Source organism: Grammomys surdaster, unplaced genomic scaffold (assembly GCF_004785775.1).
Source record: "Grammomys surdaster isolate TR1022 unplaced genomic scaffold, NIH_TR_1.0 251, whole genome shotgun sequence".
In the NCBI taxonomy this organism is placed as follows: Eukaryota; Metazoa; Chordata; class Mammalia; order Rodentia; family Muridae; genus Grammomys; species Grammomys surdaster.
The window spans coordinates 2,648,548-2,663,695 of NW_021604692.1; the positions used below are offsets into that span (position 1 = coordinate 2,648,548).

Below are 15,148 nucleotides of genomic sequence, written 5' to 3' on the forward strand. Positions count from 1 at the left end.
GCTAACTCCATTTGATGGCTGTTTTCTTTGTAACGAAGTCTGTAGATGAGACTCATCCATTCCCTTTCACAATAAAGAAAAACCAAATTGTGGGTGGTTTTATTAGAAAATATTTTAAGTGCAAAAGTAAAATATAGGCATATTATTATCAGGATTCAGTGTCATTTAGTCTGGTATTTTCATAAAGCTATATGGCAGTATTTGGGCATGATATGTACATTACAGTGTAGATACTGAAAAAAAAGTGTTTTTGTTTTTTATTCAAAATGTTTATTATATTTTATTTTATTTTATTTTTTTTGTTAATATTGGTAAGGGGGCCTATAGAGGTAAGAGAACAACTTACAGGCGTTGATTCAGGCTTGGTGGCAGGTAATGTGTATGGAGTGGGGAGGTTAACTCATGGTGGCCAGAAGAAAGTAGCAGTTACCAAAGGTACTGATAATTGTTTTAAGCTGCCAGATGTGGGTGCTAGTAACAGAACTCCAGTCCTGTTAACTACTGAGTTGTCTCTCTGGCCCCAATAACTAAAATAGTTACTTTTTTTTTTCCTTCCTTCCTTCCTTTCTTTCTTTTTTTTTTGACATGGGGTCTTGTTAAGTAGTTTTGGCTCCTCTGGAACTTACTATGTAGACTAGGCTAAACTCAAATTCACTGAGATCATCCTGCCTCTACCTCTGTCTCCCTCGATGAAAGTAAAGGCATGCACCATTATTCTCAGCTGAGAAAACTCATTTGTAATAGTAAAAGTTTTTTTTGTTGTTTTTTGTTTTTTGAGAAAGGATTTTTCTGTATAGCTCTGGCTGTCGTGGAACCCACTCTGTAGACCAGGCTGGCCTCAAACTCAAAGATCTGGCTGCCTCTGCCTCCTGAGTTCTGGGATTAAAAACATGTGCCAATGTAAAATTTTATTACAGTGTATTGTTTCAGTTTTTGAGCAGATTCTCATAATACAGACTAATATGGGCTGGAACTATGAAGTCCAGACTTTGGCCTCCTTACTCGGCTTTTTGAGGGCTGAGGCAATATGAATGAACCAGCACACCTGGCTAAGATACGTGCTTTAAAATTTGTTAACATGCGACTTGGAAGTTTTTTTGTTTGTTTGTTTTTTAATTTTTATTTATTATATGTAAGTACACTGTAGCTGTCTTCAGACACTTCACAAGAGGGCATCAGATTCCATTACAGATGGTTGTGAGCCACCATGTGGTTGCTGGGATTTGAACTCATGACCTCTGGAAGAGCAGTCAGTGCTCTTAACCGCTGAGCCATCTCACCAGCCCCCGACTTGGAAGTTTTTTAATTTTTAATTTGTTTGTATGGCACATATACTTGGCTACCCTTGAAGGCTAAAAGAGGGCGTAGGGATCTCCTGTAGCTAACACTATAAAAAAGGTTGTTAGCCACCTACCATGGGTACTGGGAATCGAACTCTGGTCCTCTGTGAAAGTAGCCAGACGACTCTTGTTTCTGTTTCTTCAAGACAGGAGATAGGTTTCTTCACTCTGTGGACCAGGCTGGCCTCAAATTCAGAGATCTCTGCCTCCTAAGTACTATAATTAAAGGTATGTGCCACCATACCTGGTTCACACCAAGCACTTTTAACTCCTGAATGGTCTCTAAATTTTTTAGAGCTTCGTTTGTATTGTCAGGAAACACTGAAGATGTGCTTGGTGTGTATTCTGAATTGTTATGCACCACAGTCTAGACTCTGAGTGGGACTTGTGTGAATTTCCATTGTTTATCTTCCACTGTTTTCATAATAGATGTGAAATCATTGCTTCAGCCTTGCTTGCCTTACTTCTTGGTTTGGAAATGAATTAGAGGAGCTGGATATTTGGTAAGTAGACACCAGCTTTTGTTGACCCATTTCCGTCTTTTTATCCTTTACAGTGGGACATCCCCTCTAGCATGCCTCAATGCCATGCTGCACTCCAACTCAAGAGGAGGAGAAGGGCTATTTTATAAATTACCTGGCCGGATTAGTCTTTTCACACTCAAGGTAAAATTATTTCTCAGTGCAGTGGTCCTAAACATGTTGTGCATAAGAGAAACCTGGTGGGTTTGGAAGGGTGCTGATGGATTGTCTCTTCTAATAGGCAACCAGGTAACACTGATGTTTTGGTTCTTAACGGTCCTCTGAGACGTTGTAGTCCTAGTAAGTCTATTAAGTATAAGACTATTAGGAGTTACTGAGTTATATCAGCTGTTGTTTCTGTGTTCAGCTTTGCTTGTCCGTACCTTAGTAGTAGATAGATGCAATTGAAAGGTAAGTATATCTAGTGAAGATTACAATTGTGCCTTAGTAATGATTTTGTTATAATAATATTGTCAGGAATAAATTACTGTGCAACTTATGTACCTACTCTGTGGAAAGTAGCCAAAATGTGAGTATCAGCATTGACTAAGTGGCACTAATTACAAAGGAGGAGAAACTCATAATAAATCTTATTTGCTGAAATTAATAGTTATTTTTTCTACCATTTCTGTTATATTTGCCATTTAGATAACAGTCTGAAAACTTTTGTATAAAGGGCTGATATAAATAATTTAGATTTTGTCAACCTTAGTGGCTCTGTCAAAACTACTCAGCTCTGCTGTGGTATCAGGAAGACAGCTGTTCTCTTTCTCCCTCCCTTCCTCCCTCTTTCTTTCTCTCTGTCTCTCCGTCTATGTCTCTCACGGACACACACACACCTTTTCTAAAAAGAGGTTTAATGTATAGTAGTTTTTATTGCTTTGTCTTCTAGTTTATAGAATAGTCTTGTTTTAGAGACTGACTATTGGTTTGGTTTGGTTTGGTTTGGTTACAGAGTTTCTCTGTATAGCCCTGGCTATCCTGGAACTCACTCTGTAGACCAGGCTGGCCTTGAACTCAGAAATCCACCTGCCTCTACCTCCCAGGCGCTGGGATTAAAGGCGTGCGCCACCACTGCCCAGCTTTTTTCTTTTTTTTAATCTTAAATTTTTACGTTGAATCCCTTGTAGTGTGGGCTGGTTCCTGCTTCTACCTCCAGAATGCTGAGATTATAGACATACACTGCCATAACATGTTTCTGCTATCCTTGGAATAGAACCCAGGACCCCATTCATGCCAAACAAGCACTCAGTATACTGAACTACACCCTCAACCCAGAAAAGAACTGAATTTTGTTGGAAAATGAGATGATAAGGTCACACTGACCATAGAGTGATTTTTGTGGTAGCTTGAGGTAGAAATGAACTGGTAATGTCCAGGTTTCTAAAGGGATGCTAATTTGTAAGACATAAAAGACTATAGTTCTGTTGTGATTATTATCTTTTAAAGTACCAGGTTAGGTTATGGGAGAAAGATTCTATATAATATTCTTAAGATTGTGTTTGGGAAAATGTTTGAGTTTTTCCTGAGGTCAGCCAGTGTAGAAACTAGATTTGATGTCTCTTCAGATCAGACATGAGGTAGAAGGATTTGTTTATTCTGAGAAAATTGCTCCTTTTTAATTAGCTAAATCTGGAAGGAAGGATAGTGACTGGTATTTGAGTGTCAACCATATTCCAGATAACTATCATGTTCTTCAGAGTGTTTCTTTTGACACACAAGTAGTCAGATTGAACAGCCAGTCTGAGAAGCTTTAAGTGCCACAGTCACATTTTTCCTGTTAATTCAGAGGTTTCGTTTTAACAGAGATAGTTAATGTTGCCAACTTTGAGAAATGTTGAGGAAGAATTTCAGTAAAGGACACTTTGGGGAGATGTCTGTTATAGAATTTCTGGAGGTAGTTACATCATGAGACCTTGACCAAATTAATCATTTGATATATTCATAATATGGTGACATTATTAGGGTGTGGTCAGTTGTAGACAGGGAAATAATTGGGGGAAATCAGTTAATGGGCTGTCTCCTTTGTGTAGCTGTCTCTTCCTGTGCCTCCTCTGTCAGCTTCTGACATGAAGTGAACAGTTTTTCTCTCCACATGTTCTCAGCACCTTACTGCTCTGCCCAAATGCATGGGCCATGCAACCATGCATTGAGCCCTCTGAAACTTGAGCCAAAATCTTTCCTTAAGTTGTTTGTGTCAGAAACTGGTCACAATGATGAAATGCTAACTCACGGAAATTTGATACCAGAAAACTAAGGCATGGTGGTTAGTGTTGTTAATTTGACAGGGTCTGGAACTTCTCAGAAACACATCTGGAACGTTCCAGGCACATCTGTGAAAGATTATTTAACATCTGAACATGCTTATGAGGGATTTCGTTTATTAGGTTAATTGAGGTGGGAAGTGCCACTTTAAAAGTAGATCCCACCATTTCCTTGGTCTGCCAACACAGTGGCCCTGTCAGTAAAGACCCAAAGTTGATGACTTGAGTTTGCTACCCAGAAACCTATGTGGTAGAAGGTGAAGTGAGAACCAGGTCCTTTTGAAGGAGATGGTTAGGGGGAAAGGAGAGAGAGAAAGCTGGCTGAGCACTAACATTCTTTGTTCTCTTCTGACTGGATGTAATGTGTCCAGCTACTTTATATATCTGCCTTAATGTTCCAACGCCATGATCAACTGTGGGCCAAAATAAGAGTAAGAAGGAAGGAAATGCCACTACATTCAGTGCAAATGCAGCTGCCTTTTTCCCTGTTGTATCCTTCCTTCTCCGGGAATCCCACTGCCCCTTTTATATTCTCAGGGCTTCTGTGGTTCTTCCCTCTCATGTTCTAGGCTAGCAAAGAATATATCTTATGTTTTGTAGTGTCCTAAGACTTTGAAGTTAAACTTAAAAGTAATGATCTGATTAATTTGCCAAAGGAATTGGTATGGTTCTTGTTAGCAGTTTTTAGCCAGATTTATAGTGAAAATTAGTAGAAAGATTTGAGAAACATGTAGACAGAAAAGTGTCCATATTTAAAGCTATAGACAAGAAGGGTATTATTATAGAAATTAGTGGCGTTAAAAAGATGCTAAGTGGACAGGGGAAATGGCTCAAGGGAGGTTGCTGCCGAGTCTCAGAATCTATTTAATTCCCTGCACCCACAGCAGAAGGAGGACAGGTCATCCTCCTGCAGTTCATCTTCATGCATCTATGCATCTACTGTAGCATGCAAGAATGCACAGACAAATTGTATGATTTTTTTTTTTGTTTTGTTGTCTTTAAGAGATAAAGACAAACAGTTTATATTAGGACAATAGGGAAGATGCTTCTGAGGGGAAACTCAGGATTTGAACAGATCTTACCTTTGACAGGCTCTAGAGTATGAAATTGTAAGCTCGTTGGAAGGATCAGCTATCCAGGCATTCAGAGTTTGAAGGGTCCCAGATGCTAGTTGAACTGACAATAGACTTTCACATTTTCACAGGATGCTGGTTTTGCAGACTTGCAGATGAGAGTTATAGAGTCTTGGAGCTTTCAGTGAGATTTCAGAAGGAGGGCTGATAATGCATCAGCATCCATGCTGGCAGTCAGAGAGTGATGCATGAAACTGGGCATAAGATCTCGGCTGTAGTAGACTCTCCTGAGTATGAAGTGTGAAGCTTTGGCTGCTTGTGTCAGTGCTCAGATGCTTGAGAGAAGGAATTTCAAGGTGTGGGGAGAGCAATAATTATTTGGGTATTGGCCGGGCGGTGGTGGCGCACGCCTTTAATCCCAGCACTTGGGAGGCAGAGGCAGGCGGATTTCTGAGTTTGAGGCCAGCCTGGTCTACAGACTGAGGTCCAGGACAGCCAGGGCTACACAGAGAAACCCTGCCTCAAAAAAACAAAACAAAAAAAATATTTGGGTATTGTGAGTCAGTAGAAGCTTAATCATTAAAGGATATTTTGTTTAGAAAGATACTGTCTTGTGAACCAGGACTTTAAAATGTATGCCTTAATATCAGATGATTGTTTATTTTAATCTACTTTTGATCTACAGATGATTGTTTATGTTAGTTTTTCTCTTGAAAGTATGACCTGAAAAAATGCTGCTTTAAAAACCTAACCAGGTGTGATGTTGTATACCTTTAATCAGATGCAGAGGCAGAAGGATCTCTACATTCAGTACCAGCCTAGTCTGCATAATGAATTTGAGGCCTGCCAGAGCTGCATAGTGAAACTGTCTCAAAAAACAAATTAACCAACAAAAAAGAGCCCTTCAAAAACTAAAACTTATCATCACATACTAAAGACTGAAGTAGCTCCTGTCTAGGCCACTGCTTTCAGTTCACCCTTTGAGAAACAACTGCTTTGCACCTTTCTAATCTACATGATGGTCAAAGTGTTGGTTTTTTTCTCCAAAAATACCTTGTGATCATGATGTGTTTTTGTTTGACACTTGTCAGTGATTGTCCCATAGCATTGATAAACAATCCAAACCCCACTCAACACCCACTGGCTTTCTTTCAGTTCTCTGGGTAGTTTTAGGCTTTCCTCTTTCAAACTTCATTTTGCCTGACTATATAGTTTAAGAACTGACAATTTATGACAGTTTATGTTGTTTCTCAGAACTTTCTCTGACCTCTAAGTTGGATTTCCCTCCTAGGATCTAAGCTCTTTTTAGTTTATGTATAAATCTTTTATCAGAGTATTCGTGTGTACACCACATATGTGCTTGGTGCCCTCGGAGATAAGTGGGCATCCCATTCCCTGGAACTGGAGCTATGGATGGATGTGAACTATCATGTTTGTGCTAGGAATTAACTCTGGTCCTGTGCAAGAGCAACAAGTGGTCTTAACCTCTGAGTCATTGCCTCAGTCCCCTAGTCTAAACTCCCCCCCCCCCCCTTCTCCCTCTTGCTCCGGCCCCGCTCGCTCTTCGCACCCACCCCCCCCCAGCTCGCTCTGGCCCAAAGTACACTGTAGCTGTCTTCAGACACCCATATGAGGTCATCAGATCTCATTACAGATGATTGTGAGCCACCATGTGGTTGCTGGGATTTGAACTCATGACCTGAAGAGCAGTTGGTTCTCTTAACCACTGAGTCATCTCACCAGCCCTGGTCTAAACTTCTTATCACTTACAAGTACACAGTTTCTGTGTGTGTATAATTTGAGTACCTGATAAATCTCTCCTGATTTGCCTTATTTATTTATTTATTTATTTATTTTTGTTTTTCAAGACAGGGTTTCTCTGTGTAGCCCTGTGTATCCTGGAACTCACTCTGTAGACCAGGCTGGCCTTGAACTCAGAAATCCACCTGCCTCTGCCTCCCAAGTGCTGGTATTAAAGGCGTGCACCACCACTGCCCCGCTCCTGATTTGCCTTAAATGCAAAGATGCTATATTATTTTGCTTTTGGCTATATCTCATAGTTGTTACACTAAAAGTTTATCTGTTGAGCTGGATGTGGTGGAACATACTTGAAACACCAACAACACTCAGTAAGTGGAAGCAGAAGAATCAGGAGTTGAAAACTGTGCTTGGTTATATGGGGAATTTGAAGCTAGCCTGAGCTACATTAGACCCTTCCTCAAAAGGAAAACTGTTGAATAAATATAGTGAAAAATACATGTTTCACCTTGCTTTTGGGGCTGAGGGTGTAGTTCATTGGTAGAAAACTTAGCTAACATAAAACCCAGAGTATGATTTCCAGAACTACAGAAAAAAAAAAGAGTAAGAAACCTGTTGTGGTAGGAGGAGTGTTTGCTTTTTGAGACAGGGTCCTAGTGTGCAGCCTAGGGTGGCCCCAAACTCTTAATCCTTCTGCCTTAGCCTCTCAAGTGTTGAGAATAAGTATAGTTGTTCAACACCAACCCCAATTAATATTACAATAACAGTTCTCAAAATTGATTGGTTCAGTGTAGAAATTTTTAGTGTCAATGGGAAACTCTACCAGGGACTGTCTAGCAGCAGAGTCCTTATGAAATGATGCACTTAAATAGCCACTGTCATGTTTATTCCTAATCTTTTATGTGTTTTCCCCTTCTTCCCTTCCCTTATCTTTTATTCTCCAACAAAGCTTTTACAACCTTTTTTTTTTTGTGTGTGATTATATACATTGCTGTATATTTTTCCTGTTGGGCTAAACCTTCTCAGGTCTGGGAAATTAGTTTATGGTGTTCTTCTGGTGGTTTGATACACACAACATTTACATCCGAAAGGTTTCATAATACAGAAGTCTTAACTACTCACCTGTTATAGTCCACACCTCTTCTTACCTTTTACTGTTCCTTTGATGTCACAGTCTTACTCAGATGTCAGTGGCTCTTGCTTAAGGCTTTGGTGGAGAATTCATTGCTTTGTGGTTTTTTAAAATCTCACTTGTCTCTTGCAGAAGCTGGAAAGTGGTTCCTACCTAGATGCTTGGTGGTAGAGTGGGAATATATGTGTCCTCTTTATATTCTCTGTATATTCAGATACATATTCTGTATCTGTTTGCACATGTGGTAGCATCTCAGAATTAACATGTACAAAACTAATGTCATGATTGTTTTTCCCACAGCTGTTTCCACCCCTGTCTTGACTATACAGTAATGGAATTTTATCTTTTAAGTATCCAGCTATGAAACTGATCATGAGAATTTGATGCCTGAAGTGATGCACAGATTCTCCCTCTGAGGAGCCATGAGGTCGCACTGTATTCTCTAGTGTCTGAGTGTTTCCTTTTGTGGATTTGATGGCAGATAGTGAAAGAGAAAGAGTAGGGAGAGAAGTGCCCTTTTTAAAAAATAGGAGCACATGGAATAGTGCATGCAAAAGGCATGGGACTCTAGAACCCCATCTTTGAAGTTCCTCAGATAGAAATTTTGATTTGGCATAACTTCACCGCTTGCCCATGTAGTCAGCAATTTTTGCTGCATCTACCTTCAGAAGACATAGCATTTTAGCATTCCAGCTGCCTTGACCCCGGTAATGGCCTCCATAGGCTCATATGTTGGAGTGCTTAGTCACCAGGAAGTGAAACTGTTTGGGAAGGATTAGGAGGTGAGGCCCTCATTGGAGGAGATGTACCCCTGGGGGTCATCTTTGAGGTTTAAAAATCCTCCACAAAGCCCAGTCTCTCTTGCTCCCTGTTACCTGCAGATCAGGATGTAAAGTTCAGCTACTGCTCCATTGCAAAATTACAGTCTAAAAGTAGCAAGAAAAATAATTTTATGGATGGAAATCACCAAAACATGAACTGTATTAAAGGGTCACAGCATTAGGAAGGTTGAGAACCACTGGTCTAAACTTTTAAAAGTTTGTTTGTTTGTTTGTTTGTTTGTTTTTGTTTTTTTCGAGACAGGGTTTCTCTGTGTAGCCCTGGCTGTCCTGGAACTCACTCTGTAGACAGGCTAGTCTCGAACTCTCAAACTCAGAGATCTGCCTGCCTCTGCCTCCCAAGTGCTGGGATTAAAGGCGTGCGCCATCACCGCCTGACACAATTTGTTTTTTTTTTTTAATTTGGTAATAACTGAATGCTGAAGCATCCTTGCTTTCCTAGACTAACTTCAATATGGTTTTCTTTTTATGAATCTATGGCTAGGTTTATAATTTATTATGTATTTTTTATCTGAATTTATAAATTTCATGTAGATATCTATGATACTGTAATTTGAAACTTTGTACAGTTTTGATGGTGTCTCCTTCTTGATTTTGTGCAGTGGTTTCTTTAAGATATTCTTTATGATAGAAATATTTGTAGGACCTACTGGACCTGGTGTTTTGTTTACAGCTGAGTCTTGCAATATGTCATAGCCCAGGCTGGCTTTGAACACCTATCCTCCTAGCTTAGTGTCCACTGTTGGGATTAGAGGTAGGAACCATCATGAACAATAGTACACTGTGTACTTTTATTGTGAGAAAGTTACTTTTACTCTTCTTGCAAAAATATGTAACAAAGTATATACAAAGCTTGTGTCTTTAAAAAGAAAAGGCAGATGGGGGAAACACCTTTGAGTCTAGAGGCTACCCATGCCTGACAGCCATCCCAAGCACTGACTCTTTGGAATCCACTACTTTCCCTCCCTGATTCAGATTATAACCCTTCAGATTTCTTTTAGAACAAGACTTGGTCTCATGTGTCTCAGGCTGGCCTTGATACTGCTGTGCAGGTAAGGATGACCTTGTCCTCCTGACCATCCTGATTGTAGGACTATAGATGTGGGATAAGAGTTGAACCGAGTTGAATGCACTATGGGCAGGTAGGCAAGCTCTCTGCCAACTACATTTCCTTTGTTTTTATTTATAGGTCCACTCACATTTGTGAATTACTGATGCATAAACCTAAGTATGTTCTTCAGGGTTCCTTTCTTTTAAAAATATTTCTGTCATGCTGTCTTTGTTTTTCCTGACTTGTTTTGTCATTTCTGAGCTTGATCTGTATTGACGTGTTTAATTGGAATACTTTATAGTGTATACTGTCTTGTGTGACTCATGGTTGGTCTGTTGTACACTCATATTTGGCTGTTTATAGTTGTAGTTTTGGCAAACTGTTACACTGAACGCATGTCTCTCTGTACAGGTGTGTATTGGCTTCTCCATGGTGTCTGTGTTTCCAAAGTAAGACCAAGTGGTCACTATTGTTCTTGACTGTGAAGGCTAAGTAGTCCAGCCTGGTTTCCAAAGCAGCAGTATGAATATACTCTCTCCCTAGCAGTGGGTAAGAATGCCTCTTGCTCTGCAGTTTGAATACTAAGGATTTGAATACACTGGTTTTCCTTCCATTCTTATATTGATATAATTAATGTACAGTGAAATTAACTCTTTTCAGTGTACAGGTATTCAGATCTGAGGTATGTTTTTAAAATTCATTTGATTATATTTTAGTATAGTTTAAATGTATGCTGTTACAGGGTTGAATAGAGTTATTCTAATAAGTATTGATGCTGCATGCTTGTCTTTCCTCCTTTAAAGCTATTATAGTAAAGTTCCCCCCATTCAGTGTGGAATCTTATGCTGTCACAAGCAAATGCAGCAACATAACTACTACCTTTGTTTATAGAGCAGCCCCTTATCTTACAGCAACTACCAGTTCATGGTTTGCCCATGCATTGCCTTTTCAGAATATCATATAAATGGAATCATGCGTTCTGTAAACTTTTGATCCCCTGGTTACAGATGGTTTTAAGTCACCATGTGGCTGCAAGGAACTGAACCTGGGTTGATAAGTTTTATTTTTTCCCCCTTTTCAGAAAGGTTTCTTTGTATAGCCTTGGCTGTCCTAGAACTAGTTATATAGACCAGGCTGGCCAGTTCACCTCAGTCCTCCAAGTTCTAGGATTAAAGGTATACACTACCACCTCTCAGCTAAAAGCAAGTGTTCTTAACCACAGAACCATCTCTCCAGACACACACACACCCTTTAAGTTATGTGTATGCATGTGAGTCTTTGTATATAAGAGTATCAGTATATTGGAGATCAGAGGCATTGAATTCCCTTGGAGTTGGAGATAGAAGTGCTTGTGAGCTCCCCAACATGGGTGCTGGGAATAGAACCAAGGTCTCTGGGAGAGCAGAAAGCAGGTTTAACCACTGAGCCATCTCTCTAGCTCTTGAATACTTAATTTTTTTCACCTTTATTTTTATGGCTGTTTTACCTGTCATTTTACATGCAGTAACTTTAGAAGCCAGCAGAGGGCATTGGAATCACCACTACCTTCCCCTAACCCCAAGTTACAAATGGCTGTCAGTTGCCATACAGGTTCTTAGAATTGAACATGGGTCCTCTAGAAGAGCAGCCAGCACTTTTCAACCATTGAGCCCTGCCTCTGGGCTTTAATGTAATTGTTATGAGTTTAAATCTGCCCTGTTTACCTGTTTCCTAGGTAATATGTTCTCTTGTCACGGTTAGCTCATGAATTGTAGTTCTACATTTCTCAGAGCTTGCCTGATATTGTGTGAGGTTATCAAACAAAAAAATGTACCTTACGTCATTTTGTGTAAAATGCAAGATCCATGTAATACTCTTCCATTTAACCCCTTTATAGTTGTGTGCGTGTGTGTATGTGTGTTTATTCATGTTTACAAGTGTGCTATAGCATGCACATTTAGGTTAGTGGACAACTTACAGGAGTTGGTTCTCTTCTACTATATAGGTCTTGGGGAACTCAGGTTTGCACGCTAGGTGGCAGGTACTTTGATCTGCTTAGCCATCTCCCTAGCCAAGATACTTTTAACTAAATAAGAAAATTCTAAGTTGAACTTTTTTTCCTTTGAACATTTCAAAGATATTAATTGCTTATCTCCTGATTTGTATGGTTTCTGATAGGAATCTGGTGAGTATGATAGTTGTCCTTTTATAGTGGTAAGATTTTTTTTTTCATTTTAAAAAATGTAATCGTTATTACTATGTATATGAGAAAGGAAGGGTTTGTGTATGTGGGTGGATGGGTGCACCATTACATACATGAATGCCAGGTGACAACTTTGTGGAGTCAGATGTTTTGAATATGTTCAAGGTTTTTGGTTGTTTGGTTGTTTTTTGGTTTTTTTTGTTTTTTTTTTTTGTTTTTTGTTTTGTTTTGTTTTAACACTATGGCTATTTTCTGTCTTTCAGTACTATAGTATTCTATGTGTGTATCAACCAAACCCTAGGTTTGGTCCCCAGAATTACAAGAAAATAAGAAATTTCTCATAACTCAGTGAAAATACTTGTGTATGACTCAGTGATAGTATTAGCAAGCACCAAACCCTTGCTTTAATTTCTACCACTGAGGGGGGAGAATTGTTAGTACTTGAGTTGAAACACTGCCAATCTCAGCAGATTCCCACTGCTGGTTGTAGTCCATTTGCTCTTTCTCTGTTGACTTTGTTTTGTTTTTGTGAGCATCCTTTAGAGATTTCTTGGAGTACAAACTACTTGGTGTATTTATTTTATATATGAGTGTTTTGTAGGTGTGTTTGTGCACCATGGAGGCATAAAATCTCATGCAACTTCATCGATCTGGACTTCGGATGGTTTTGAGCTACAGTGTTAGTGCTGGGGGCCAACTCCGATCCTCTATAAGAGAAGCACGCCCTCTAACATCTGAGTGTGTAATGATTTGTAGTTGACTCTGAAAGTTGTCTAATTGTTACTTACAGCCATTTTTTTGTGGGGAGGTCAGGGGGAGACAGGGTCTCTTTATATAGCTCTGCCTGTTCTGGAACATTTGGATCAAGATGACCAGGCTGGCCTCAGACTCACAAACTCTGCCTCCCAAGTGCACCACCATGCCTGGCTGTACACTGTCACTGTCTTCAGACACATCAGAAGAGGGCATCACATCCCATTACAAATGGTCGTGAGCCACCATGTGGTTGCTGGGAATTGAACTCAGGACCTCTGGAAGAACAGTTAGTGCTCTTAACCACTGAGCCATCTCTTCAGCCCACTTAGAGCAGTTTTTAATGTTTGCTTTCAACATTTTTGTTTTTAGTGCTGTGTAGTTTGTTGTAGTGTATGTTTGAATAAATTACTCTTGGAAGACCCACACCTTTGAATTGTAGCTACTTGTTCTAAGGATCATATTTATTTATTTATTTGTTTATTTATTTATTTATTTTTTTCCGAGACAGGGTTTCTCTGTGTAGCCCTGACTGTCCTGGAACTCACTCTGTAGACCAGGCTGGCCTCAAAATCAGAAATCCGCCTGCCTCTGCCTCCCAAGTGCTGGGATTAAAGGCGTGCGCCACCACCGCCCAGCCAAGGATCATATTTCACCATGTCAGACCTTCTCATCTGTCTTCCATACTTTTTATGATGGTTAATCTTTATTGTCAACTTGACTGGATTTGCAATCATCTAGGAGGCACACCTCTGGCTGTGCTGAGTGTGTTTCTAGAGATAGCTAAAGAGAGATGACCTTGCATGTGATGTGCATGGCACCATGCTATAGCTGGGGGCCTGGACTGAGTAGGAAGAGAACAGTCGAGCGTCATCTTTGTGTTCTCTCTGCTCCCTGATTTGCTCAAGTGTGTGGGAGCCCCCACTGCTGTTCTTGTCTACCATGAAACTAGACTCTGAGAACAGGAGCCAGAATACATTTAAAACTTTCTTCATGTCAGGCATGCTAACTTAATAAATAGACCTCTTTCTCCTAATGCTATCCATGTTGTCTTACCCTTGTTCTCTGTGTCTTCCTCTCCCCTTCAGGATGATACAGAACTCTTGATCTTCCTGTATGTACATCCAGAGTGTTATCATTGGCAGAGATTACCATGCCCAGCCTTTTTATTTTATTGTTTTTATTTTATTTTGACTTGGTGTTTTTCAACAGAGCCTTAGGTAGCTCTAGCTGGTCTAAACTTGCTGTGTAGCCAAGAATGCCCTTGAGCTTCTACTCAAGTGTTGGGATTTACAGGCAGGGCACTAACTACCATGCTCAACGTGTTCTTTTTGTTTTATAGTCTGTGAGATTTTTTTTTTTAAAGAATTGTTTGTGTATTTGTATGTTTGTGGCAGTGTCTCACTGTTTCTCTGGTTTGTTTTATGTTGTCTAGGCCAGCCTCAAACTCCCCATACTTTCAGAGTGTTGGGATTGCAGGTCTGCACTACCATTCCCCATTTTCTATGATGCTGGGGCTCACACCCAGGGTACTGTGCATTTTAGCAAACACTTATCAGTTGAATTGCATCTGTAACCTTGGGGTTTATTTTTCTGAGTGAAAGTTTTTCACTGGAGTAGTGGTTTAAGTTTCAATTGAGCCTGTCTGGTTTGTTTGTCCTCTAGCTGCCTTTGAACTAGGCTCTCAGGTCATCTTCCTGAACTACTTAGGTAGAGTGACCCTAGTTAGAATCCATACTTTTGAAATGGAAGTTTAGTTTTTGAGGTGATTCTTTGAACCCTGACTTCTAACAACTGTTTTGTAGGCTGTAGGTTGTAGATTGGCATTCTTTTTTTCTTTTCTTTTTTTTTTTCTTTTTTTCCTGTGTAGTTATGGGGCTTTTTTTTGTTGAAAGAGAGAGAGAGTATGAATGAATATGAATGGGATAGATATATGTATGTGTGTTTACTAGTATGTATGTCTATACCTGGTGCCCAGAAAGAATTTTGGACCTTTTCAGACCTGAGTTACAGACAGTTGTGAGATACCATGTGGGTGTTGGGATTGAACTTGGATTCTGGAAGTGTGACCCAGAGACTTCTGATATTATACACATCCACTTCACTTCAGGCGGTCTCACTCTCTATTGGCACTAGGCTTGCTCTCTGCCTCCTGAATCCTCTGGCTCTTAACAGCCTCTTTGAGAGATTTGTCTTTGGGTAGCTTCTTTGTTTTTTTTTTTGTTTGTTTGTTTT

General features: G+C 39.9%; 1 protein-coding gene across 2 annotated transcripts in view; it reads left to right on the plus strand.

Moving 5' to 3' along the window:
• Asxl1 (ASXL transcriptional regulator 1) overlaps window positions 1–15,148 on the plus strand; it is a 56,400-nt gene that overhangs the window by 8,948 nt on the left and 32,304 nt on the right. For both annotated transcript variants that reach the window (XM_028774908.1, XM_028774909.1), the window contains one exon: window positions 1,897–2,005. In XM_028774908.1, the coding sequence (XP_028630741.1) occupies window positions 1,897–2,005 (109 nt within the window). The remainder of the gene's footprint in view (window positions 1–1,896; window positions 2,006–15,148) is intronic.